This window comes from Ictalurus punctatus, chromosome 13 (assembly GCF_001660625.3).
Source record: "Ictalurus punctatus breed USDA103 chromosome 13, Coco_2.0, whole genome shotgun sequence".
Taxonomy (NCBI): Eukaryota; Metazoa; Chordata; class Actinopteri; order Siluriformes; family Ictaluridae; genus Ictalurus; species Ictalurus punctatus.
In genome coordinates this window covers 24,518,826-24,529,991 of record NC_030428.2, presented here as the reverse complement: position 1 = coordinate 24,529,991, position 11,166 = coordinate 24,518,826, and the positions used below count along the sequence as shown (strand labels likewise).

General features: G+C 38.4%; 1 protein-coding gene across 4 annotated transcripts; it reads left to right on the top strand.

Annotated features, from left to right (window-relative positions):
• The first annotated feature begins 3,026 nt into the window (after positions 1-3,026).
• LOC108274089 (uncharacterized) lies at positions 3,027-8,908 on the top strand. Of its 4 annotated transcripts, none has more exons than XR_001814416.3 (6): positions 3,027-3,147; positions 3,521-3,799; positions 4,046-4,288; positions 4,417-4,569; positions 6,479-7,624; positions 7,756-8,908. XR_001814416.3 is itself a non-coding variant. In XM_017483950.3 (5 exons), exons 1-5 carry the CDS (start codon positions 3,081-3,083, stop codon positions 6,529-6,531), a joined length of 789 nt encoding a protein of 262 aa, XP_017339439.1. In that variant the 5' UTR covers positions 3,027-3,080; the 3' UTR covers positions 6,532-8,908. The 4 variants fall into 4 exon arrangements, 2 of the variants coding, with proteins under 2 accessions (XP_017339439.1, XP_017339438.1); XR_001814415.3 differs by having other exon boundaries at positions 6,479-7,989; positions 8,081-8,908; XM_017483950.3 differs by having other exon boundaries at positions 6,485-8,908.
• The last annotated feature ends 2,258 nt before the right edge of the window (positions 8,909-11,166 follow it).

The window sequence follows — 11,166 nt, the reverse complement described above, 5'->3', positions numbered from 1 at the left end:
TTCATGCACTATGGACACTTTGGACATGCCAATCAGCCTACCATGCATGTCTTTGGACTGGGGGAGGAAACCAGAGTACCCGGAGGACACCACCGCAGCACGGGGAGAACATGCAAACTCCGCACAGCAGCAGTGGGAATCGAACCCCCGACCCTGGAGGTATGAGGCTAACGTAAACGCTAAATATACGTCATAAATATATAAATACAGCTACAGTAATGTAAATGATACAATATAGCTATTTTGATATAGCCAGCTAGGCAACTGTCTGATAACATCTGTTACTGTTATCTAGTGTTGGGCAAATCAGATGTTCTTACTTGAGCAAGCTATAAATAATTGTTAAATCAGAGATTGGTTGGCTAGTTTGCTACACCTCAGGTAATTGATGACTTTATCCAAATGAATATGTTTGTTGACAAACAAGAAGATGAGAGACAAATAAATGCAGACAATGAGAAACAAAATTGAGACAAAAAACATATAAAGCTACATGAAAGAAGAGGAAAAAATACAGTAGAAAGGCGAGACAAGAGAACTGGCATCATGCATGGGAGGATCAACAAGAGAGCAGAAAAATTAGGGAGACAAGAAGAAGAGAGAGGGTAATAACCAGTAAAGACAACTAGAGTCTTTTTTGTTTATGCAGTGTGTTCAAAATGCAATAAATGCAGAATACCATAGGTACTGCTAATCGATTCATAAAATAATTTTACTGTTTTGAAAATTAATCTCTGGGTCGATGAGGTGGGGGGCCAAGTTAACTTTCTCAGGGGGCTTAGCCCCTTATCCCTTCCAATCCTAGCAATGCCCCTGCCCAGAACTGACAACATACACACCTTGACCTTTGACCTTGAGTTTGCAAAGTGTTCCATGTAAACAATACAGAAATTCTCATGATCAGAGGTGTCAGAATCCTCTTAATCACTGGCAGAAGTGGGCAGAGTAGCTCATTTTACTTTTACTCCAGTACAAGTAAAATTACTTATAGAAATATTTACTCAAGTAACAGTAAAAGTAATAATGTTAATAATAATAATTAATAAAGTATCCAATGAGAAGATTACTCAAGTAGCAAGTTACTAGTTACCTCGGATCTGATTCAAATGAAGGGAAAATCCTGAATCTCAGACTACATAGAGAACTGTAAGTCCCTACCTCTTCTTGAAAGTCTGTTCTGTTTATATAATATAAAATCTGGGATCAAGATGTAGCAGCATATCCCAGTCCTGTGATGGGTACAATAACACACAACCTGCCATTATCAACACAAAATCTCACACACGCGCCGCAAAAAACAAACATTTTCCCAACAGTTGACTGTCTTTATTTTCACGACATGTTAACAACACAAGCTTGTCAGCATCTGCATTTAAACAAGACAACAGGGAACAAAAGAACTGACTATTGAACAGAACACAAGAGAAAGTGTGTGAAGAGAGAGAGTGAGTGTTTGTGTGTGTGTGTATGTGTGTGTGTGTACACATGAATTTGTGTCCTGCCTCCATCTGCATGCTCACTTCTCTCCCTTTCCAGCACTGAGGCACAGTTGAGGGGTCCTGCTGATACTTCTCCTGATGGACCAAGAAAAGGCTTGGTCTGCCTGGTCAACTGGAAAGGAGACTGAGGCTGGCTGGACAGCTGAGGTGGAAGGTTGGGCTGGCTGGTTAGCTGGGGATGAGGGTTGGGCTGCTGAGTTAGCTGAGATGCAGGGCTAGGCTGGCTGATCAGCTGGGCAGAAGGCCAGATAGGCAGATGGCTCAGGCCGGTCTGATACACTCTTGGAAAATGTCTGGATTGAAAGGTCAGATGCCTGTACATCTCAAAACGGCTTGTACATTGCTTCAGGTTGCAGCATTGGGGAATGTGGTCCTGACCAGACTTGGGATGTCATATATTGTCATTGTTTTTGGAGGATTCATTCTCATCCATGCATCACTGGCTGTGTTTATCATATTCTTAAATGGACCATAGACGATACGATCAAGGGGCTGTAGCTTATGAGAAGAGTGGGGTGGGAAAGAAAGGAGCACTTACCCATTTTCTTTGGAGTAAGAAAGACGTCTTACTCATGAGTGACCTTTGTATGCTTGAAGAAGTGTTTCAGGAGGATGAGGAGATCCTCGTCCGGCAACCATCCAGAGCCCTGACCACACCCAACACTACCTGGTGGTCCATCACACAGGAAGGTCATAAGGGGGTGGTTGTAACATTTTTAATGATTTGTTATAACTATCCACACCAAAGTAGCCTTTGAAGGTTTGAAATTATCATGAATGCAAAGCATCAAATTAAAATAAGAAAATGTTTATTTAGGTTACGTAAATCAAACTATTGTATATACAATACAATTAACGCTAGACAAAAAGTAATCTTGATAAAAAAACAGTTTTTTGGTCGTAAAATCCACAATGTCGCTCACAGAGACATGCCACTTCTCCTGTGAGCTCAAAAAGGAAATGGGAGTGTACGATATTGATGACATCACCACATCTCTTTTCTGATTGGTCAAACTGACACTGTTGAAAATATACAAAACAAAATGCACTCACAATGTAATTTCTGTTAAAAGTGACAGTGAAATAGCAAGAACAAGCGAAATTACTCATACCTGCAGATGGATAATGACACTTATTGGCAGCCGTGAAGAAAAGATCTCCAACTCCAAGCTTGCCACAATCTGTGTTGTTACTTTGCCAGTTTTATTCCAACCATGCGTGATTGTCTTTTTAGGAGTGATAACTGTTTAACCATTTCACACCTCTCACATTTTGTATTTTCAAACTTCCATTTCAGCTAGCATTACATATTTCCTAATATAAAGAGAGGTGATGTACTGCACACACACGTAAGTGACTGTGCCATTTTGCATTCAGACGCAGAAGTGTTTCCATTTTCTCACTGTTTCTCACATCGTACATTCTCACTGGGAACTAATCCGACCTAAAGGTGGAGACATGCTCCTATGGTTAGTGACAGAAATACACCCTGTGCTACATTCTGCATGAACACACCTCCAACTCAAAACAGAAAACTGAAACTGTTTTCTCCATTTCTCTCTGAAATTCTTTAGAAGAAAGATGAACACAAAAGGCAGTGTTACAGTCTTATTCCTCTGTTTCCTGACTCTGTTCCCTGACTTAACAGGTAGGTCAAGATTTTTTGTTTCATTTTTATGTTTTAGTTATTCAGTATATAAGACTGGTCCTTGTGATCTAATTTGTCTTGATTTGAACTGTAAATGTGAATCCAGATTTTTTTTTAGTTGTGAAATCTGGATCATATGTTCTTACTATATTTTTTGTTTGTTTGTTTGTTTGTTTAGAGTTTTTTTTATTTTGAAGATTGTGATTATAGTTTCTAACTGTACTAATGGTTTCTAGTAAGAATTCATCAGAAATATTATAGTGCATATATATATACACTCATATATTAACTATTATATTGTGTTTAACTGTCACATATACATCACGTTAAATTAATTATGGCTTTAAAATCTTTGTACATTTTTTATTGACAGACTGTAGCACATGTCAGAAAAATATATTAGAAGGGGACAATCTCACCTTTAAACTGACTGACAGGCCGCTTAAGGATGATGATCGATTCACTATAAAAAAAGACAATAAAGCGGTAGTCCGCAAAAAGAATAACAAACAAGAGGGACTAGGGATCGTCAAAAATGATTCCCTGGAGCTCCAACATGTGAACCTGAGCAATTCTGGGACATACGGTGTTGAGGTATTTGATGTGAATGGCACCAACTTAAAATCATACTCAGAAATCATCTGTGTTTATGGTAAGATGTTTAGAATTATAAATGCTATTTTCCTGCAAATATATTTCTCTCTTTTAATGGATGTGATGAAAATTTACTTATTCTCATGACAAATTTAGATATCGTACACCATATCTCCAAAACAATATTATTTAATTTTAACATAATGCTTAATATTTTGTATTTAAAATATATAAATCTGAAATGATTTATAATACAGAATACTGCATGAATATACTCATGATGCTGTCCTTCCATATTTACCAGCAAAAGTCCCAAAGCCAAGAGTGAATATTACATGTCAGGATGAGAAAGTTGACTTCAGATGTGATGTTGAAGTTGACAAAGATCAAAGATCAGCTATATCTTACAGCTGGCACAAAAATGGGAAAGAATTCAAGAAGAACGTATTTAACTTCTCAATAAATGCAGGGGAGGATAAATCAGTGTATACATGTACTGCCCAGAATCCAGTTCATAAAAGCACAAGTGATCCAGTGGAAGCAGCATGTAAGTCATTTTCATGCACTTTTAGTTTTGAAACTTAAATATTTTTCGCTTGATTTGTTTGTGTTATGGCCTGTGAGACTGCTATACAAGCTTATTGATGGAATATAATAATTTGGAATTTTGCCCAGGTTTCAAGCATGCAGTCTTTGGCATTGACACAAAGTGGCACAAGGTCCGCATCATAGCAGGTGCAGGAGGTTTCGTATTGTTATTTGTGCTGATAATTGTAGTGGTGACTGTTGCCTGTTGTGCCTGCAGACTCAAAGAGGAACAACAGCGAGGTAAGTTAAGTCTTAGATTTTGTGAAATGATAATTATTTCCTTTAATGATTTTTAAATTGGAAAATGTTTAAATGAATGATGATTGTACACCTTATGAAAACATAATTTCCAGCTATTCTCTTTGAGTCATGCATTCTAAAGCAAGCTTTAAAACATCATATCAGATTTCTCTTTGCAATTAGTTTTCACATACAATACTATGGTAGCTTGACTCTTGTAAAGCTCCAAACAGCTGTTTTGAGGGTAAAATTGTTATCTGTGACTCATCCCAACATCCTGTTTTAAAGGTGCATTAGACAAGCTTCACCACAATTTGTAAAAATTAGGTCACTAGTGGTTACATACGTGAAATTCAACAACCCTCTTTAAGCCCTACACCATTCACATCAATGTACCCAAAGTTACTAGGGTGGCCAGTGGACATCAGATAGACTTAGCAAGGATTGTCATGACATCTCTTTCAATGATAGTGTAGGCTTTTGAATTAATAAGAGCATTGACCTACTTTGTTATTTAGATATATACTTACTGTCCAATTTAGTAGGAACACATACACTTGCTCAATCATGCAATTATCTACTTAGACAATCATGTGCCTAATAATGTAGATACATGAGATTGAGATAATGTTCACATCAGAATGGAGAAAAAATCTGATCTCAGACTTTGACTGTACAATGACTGATTGGTGTATATGGGTTGGCTTGAGTTTGAATATAATGCATATAGAGTTTACAGTCCGTGTTAATCATGTCTAACTGTGACCACACCTTATTATACCTAATTATGTTATATATTAATTATAGTCATTGATTAGTTATATAATAATAATAATTATTATTATTATTTTATTTATTTTTTTTTTTTGCAAAATGTTGAAACAATGTTTATGAAATATAATTAGGAATCATTATACAACTTAAACAGGTAACACACCTAACTAGTCTTTTTATGTCATGCATTGTTTCTTGTCTGCTTGTATTTTCTAATTTGTAAGTCGCTTTGGATAAAAGCGTCTGCTAAATGAATAAATGTAAATGTAATGTATGTTTCTTCTGAGACATGTGAATCCAGCCTAATACTGTTCATGCTTCATCACAGAGCAGTGTAACACATTTAGAAGAAAGTGCTATCTGATTTAAGCATGCTTGAACTCCCAAATGCACATGATTGTATTGTGTGAGATTAACAGTGGAGAAAAAGTGTGACACCACTCCCACCCATAGCTTGGTGTGTGGACTTCCCACTGAAGTCCAATGTTGGTACCACTAGGACTTAATATCCGGATGATAGGACAAACACTTTTCTGTTGTACAACCCATGAACGTATGAGCTCATGTATTATTGTAGAAGTGGATTAATGCTGAAAATTTGTCAAAATTAAGTCTCTAGCGTTTAAGAGGATGGAGGAAGAATATTTTCACTCCTTAAGCCTCACCCCCATTTCTTTTCTTGTCATAGAGGCAGATGCTTTTGCCCACTCAGAAATGTAACTGCTTGAAAGCAAAATTATAACAGCATAAGCACAAGAAATTTGGCTCATGTTGATTTAGGAGAATGGTCAAGAGTGTCTTTGCTGTCCTGTTTTTCTTTGTAATGAGCTCTCATGAGACTTTTAGGTGCCTGTCACTATCACTGTTAGCTAGTTAGCATCATTATCTAATTCCTGTCCAGCTAACAAACGTTTTTTTTTTTTTTGAACAATGGGAATTTCATGAATACCAAATTTCTTCTGATAAATAACCGAACAAATGATTTGATTTAATTCAAGTTTATTGTGTCATTTATTAAAATAAATAGTCAGACGTAAATATAGAGGTAATTTTTAAGATTTAAGCAGACTGTCTTATTTAATAGAATAAATGCACTTTTCTAATAATATTCTAATAAATTCTGTCCTTTTCCCAGTTACAGATGAAGAAGCGTTAAGAACGAACAATCTACACAGCGTCACTCAATAACTTCCAACCCACACCTCTTGATCACTCGTGTTCAGTAACAGCTTTGTAACAGATCCTTGTCAGCGTCACAGTGGATCCATACACTGTCCTGGGAAAACTGGGCATGATGTAGGAACATGTTTAAAATAACATCAATATCTAGCAGATGCCTACCATTAATAATTTTTAAAAAAGCAGATAATATAAGAAATTTAACAGTACTATTATTATTTTTTTAACTTTATATTTATAATCCTGTATATTTTGTTCATTTCTTTATTACTTTGTAGGGTAGAGCCAGCACAATTCTAATTTTCTCTAAATACACATGTAATGTCTTTATTTCCATGTAGGCATGTGGTTTTCCAGTCGCAGGTGAAATTTATAAGGTCACGGTTGCATTTTTTGGGCTACTTTCAGAATTGATCACAGCTGTTGTTAAAAAAACATTAAACAGCTGAAAAGCAAAAATAATTGTCATGTGTTGAAGTCAGAAGTTTACATACACTTAGGTTGTAGTCATTAAAACTCTTTCTTTATAACCAATTCACAGATTTCATACTAGCAAATTAAAGTTTTGGCATTTAAGACATGACATATGTGTGCATGATATGAGGAATTTTTACAATTGTTTACAGATTGTTTCACTTTTACTTTGACTATATCACAATTCCAGGGGGTCAGAATGGGTTTACATACACTAAGTTAACTGTTCCTTTTAACAGCCTGGAAAATTCCCCAAAATGATGCCAAGCCTTTAGGCAAATAGCCAATTAGCTTCTGATAGATTGTATTTTAAGGGCTACCTTCAAACTCAGTGCCTCTTTGCTTGAAATCATGGGAAAGTCAAAAGAAATCAGCCCAGACCTCAGAAAAAAAGTCTGGTTTATTGTTGGGAGCAATTTCCAAATGCCTAAAGATACCAAATTCATGTGTATGCAAGTATAAATATCCTTGGACTATGCAGCCATCATACTGCTCTGGAAGGAGATGCATTCTGTCTCCTAGTGATGAACATATTTTGGTGAGAAAAGTGCAAATAAATCGCAGAACAACATCAAAGGACCTTCTGAAGATGCTGGATGAAACAGTTAGACAAGTATCTATGTCCAAGGTAAAACAAATTCCTATCGAGTTTGCATGTGCACATGGGGGAAAAGATTTTACTTTTTGGAGAAATATCCTCTGGTCTGATCACACAAATGTGTAACTGTTTGGCCTTAATGACCATCGGTATGTTTCTAGGAAAAAGGTGAGACCTGGAAACTGAAGAACACCGTGAAGCAACATGTTGTGGGGGTGCGTTGCTTCACTAGGGACTGGTGCACTTCAAAAAACAGATGGAATCATGAGGACCAACAGTTCAAGGCATAAGCCATTAAGTTAAAGCTTGGTCACAAATGGGTCTTCCAAACAGACAATCACCCCAAGCATACCTCCATAGTTGTGGCAAAATGGCTTAAGGACAACAGGGTCAAGGTATTGGAGTGGCCAACACAAAGCCTTATCAAACACAAATGCTTTATCTTGTGTTATAATCTTTAAAAAGTTCTTGTATGTTTCTTTACAGTTTTAAGCACTGTGTGAAAGGTGTTTTATACCCAACCCCCAACCCTGTCAACATGAGGTGAACGTGCTAACCACTAAGCCACTGTGCACCTTGTTACAATCTTATGTTATTGTGAGATTTATTTCTCTGTTTTATATTAATTATTTCTCTGATTTATATTATATTTATTTTATTTTAAATGTTTATGTGCGATTAGGCTAATTTATGTTATGAGTCATTTATATTTCAATAGAATTGTGTTGAGTATGAGAAGTAGTGCTGTGGCGCTTGTGCGAGTGATGCACTGAGTTCATGTTGCGGTCGGGGGACATGCGCAAGAGGAGAGTGCCAAAAAGTTCATGTCAGTGACTCAATGAGGAAATGTAGCTCTGACAATAAAGTTAGTAAAAGCTTTATTTCTAAGTGTGTATGCCTGCATTATTCAAACCCGTTTAGAGATTGGACCTTCGCAAGTTCTCCTTAACCGCTCTTACATTATTTTATGTTCCTTTACAGTTTTAAAGTTTTAAGCACTGTGTGAAATATGCTATATATAAATAAAGTTTAAATAAAGTTCGGTTTATTCAACCTAGTCTGAAATACTCAGCAAGTTCAACCTGACATGTGTTTAGACAGGTACAGACAGTTTGTTTTTGCCTTCAGCAAAGATCCTTTTCCAACCACAGGATCACTTTTAGCTGGGTATTTTTTTCCTTTAAGCACAGACCACGTAACCATCATTGATGTGTAAAAGTTCAAGCAGCACAGCATACACTCATCTCAGTATAGTATTTACAATCATTTGTGAAAAATAAGTACACCACATGGAAATGGTTGTTTTTTTTTTGTTTTTTGTTTTTTTTTTAAACATATTTGGATCTTTGATCCTCTTTGAAACAGTGCCTTTTAATAAAGTTGATACACTATCAAATGACATAAAATTGACATTTTGTAGTAATTTTCACAATTTACATTAACAAAAAAAAAAAAAAACTAAACAGATGAGTCACATGGAAAATGTAATTAGTAATTACAGTAGTAGCCAGTAATTACAACCTGCTTAGGGAGTGCAGGTGGGACCGGTCTTATTTATACCCCTCTCATATCTAGTGTCCGGTGTTCCATTTGTTATTGAGGTGTGTGCTGTCATCATGCCAAGATTTAAAGAATTCTTTAAGGCCTTCAGAAAAATGTTGTGGATGCCTATGAGTCTGGTAAGGGGTTTAAAAAGATGATGCCAGTGAGCATATAGGCAAAGACCAGGTCTTTTGGAATAATGTGCTCTGAATAGACAAATCAAAAATTGAGTTGTTTGGCCACAGATGTGTTTGATGCAGACCAAAGACAGCTTTTCAGGAGAAGCACCCCATACCAACTGTGGTGGAAATATTACAGTTTGGAGTTGCTTCGCTGCCTCAGAGACTGGACAGTTTGCATCCACTGACTGAACTATGAATTCTGCATCATATCAAAGAGTGCTTGAAAATAATGTGAGGCCATTTGTCTGAGAGTTAAAGTTGAACTGAAAGTGGATCTTAAAACAGTATAATGATCCTTAGCGCACTAGTAAATCCATCAAAGAATGGCTCAAAAAGAAGAAATGGAGGGTTATGGAATGACCTAGTCAAAGCCCAGATTTGAATCCCATTGAAATGTTGTGGGAGGATTTGAAAAGGCCAGCACATGCAAGAAAACCCTCAAATATCTTGCAACTGAAAGAATATTGCATGGACGAGTAGTCAAAAATTCCATCAAGCCTGGTGACAATTATGCAAAACGCCTACAATAAGTTATTTCTGCTGAAGGGGGCAATACTAGCTTCTGAGGCCAAGGGTGTACTTACACCCTTAGCTATGCTTGCGAGCTACCTCTCTCCATCAATAAGAGGTAATTTAGGGGGACTGGTTTTGCCATCCAAGCCATCCTGTAAGGCCACCGTGGCATTGGTGGGCAAGGCCTATGCAGTAGCAGTCTTGCTTGTGGGTCACTACAGACAATGACAGTGTTGCAGGCCTACCAAGCAGACCTGCTAAGCTCGACATATGGCGGCATTCAGCCAGTTCCTTCCCTGTTGTCTCGTGTTCACCGGGGCATCGAGTGGAGTCCGGGCCAGCATTATTGCAAGGGAGACACAGAATCGAGTATGGCAGCCGGCCAACCCCCGCAGACAGCCAGGGGAACTGGGTGGCCACAGTCGCCATGGCCACAATTCATGGCCCGCTGTGGTTCGCCCTCACTCCTCCCGCACAATTAGAGCTAGTGCACATGTGGCCGAGGTCACATTTGTACACTTTTCCCCTGATCGCTTTGCTCCTACAAGTTCTAGCGAGAGTTTGCCAAGACAGTCTATTTCTGCTGCTAGTAGCACCTTATTGGCCAGTTCGAATATGGTTCTCAGAGATAATATTCCTGCTAGATGGCACTCCTCAGGAGATTCCCATCCACAATGATCCACTGTAGACCCAGTGAACTGTGCAATAGCTACAGTCCTGGAGTTCTTGCAAGGACGTTTCTCAGTGGGGTTGGCTCCTTCTACAGTCAGGGTTTACGTGGCTGCCATTTCGGCCAGCTACACCCCTGTTGATGGAGCTTCTGTGGTGCAACATCCTCTAACTTCGAGGTTCATGCGTGGTGTCAGGCGGCTGAGTCCCATTTGCAGTCCTCACATACCTTCCTGGGACCTTTCTGTGGTCCTGGAAGGTCTGTCAGGGACCCCATTTGAGCCCTTAGAGTCAGACTCTGAGAAGCTTCTGACTCTAAAGGTAGCTCTTCTTCTGGCCCTGGCATCTCTCAAGCGAGTAGGATATTTACAAGTGCTCTGTTGCCCCTTCCTGCCTTTGCCCCTGGATTAGCCAAGGCCTTCCTGTATCCTAGGCCGGATTATATTCCTAAAGTGCCTACATCGGCTGCCCACCTTTTGGTGTTGCAGGCTTTCTGCCCTCCATTCCTCACACCGGAACAAGAGAGGATGCACCTGCTGTGTCCAGTAAGGGCTCTTTGTACTTACGTCCAACGCTCCGGCCAGTGGCGTAAGTCGGAGCAGCTGCTGGTCTGCTTTGGCGGCGACAGTAGAGATGATGCTGTGTCAAAGCAGCACATCTCTAATT

Excerpts from the sequence above, each read along its gene's own strand:
- LOC108274089 (XM_017483949.3), top strand. The coding sequence starts at position 3,081 with ATGAACACAAAAGGCAGTGTTACAGTCTTATTCCTCTGTTTCCTGACT. Across the intron at positions 3,148-3,520 it reads TCTGTTCCCTGACTTAACAG|ACTGTAGCACATGTCAGAAA; the intron begins GTAGGTCAAGAT and ends TTTTATTGACAG. Across the intron at positions 4,570-6,478 it reads CAAAGAGGAACAACAGCGAG|TTACAGATGAAGAAGCGTTA; the intron begins GTAAGTTAAGTC and ends TCCTTTTCCCAG.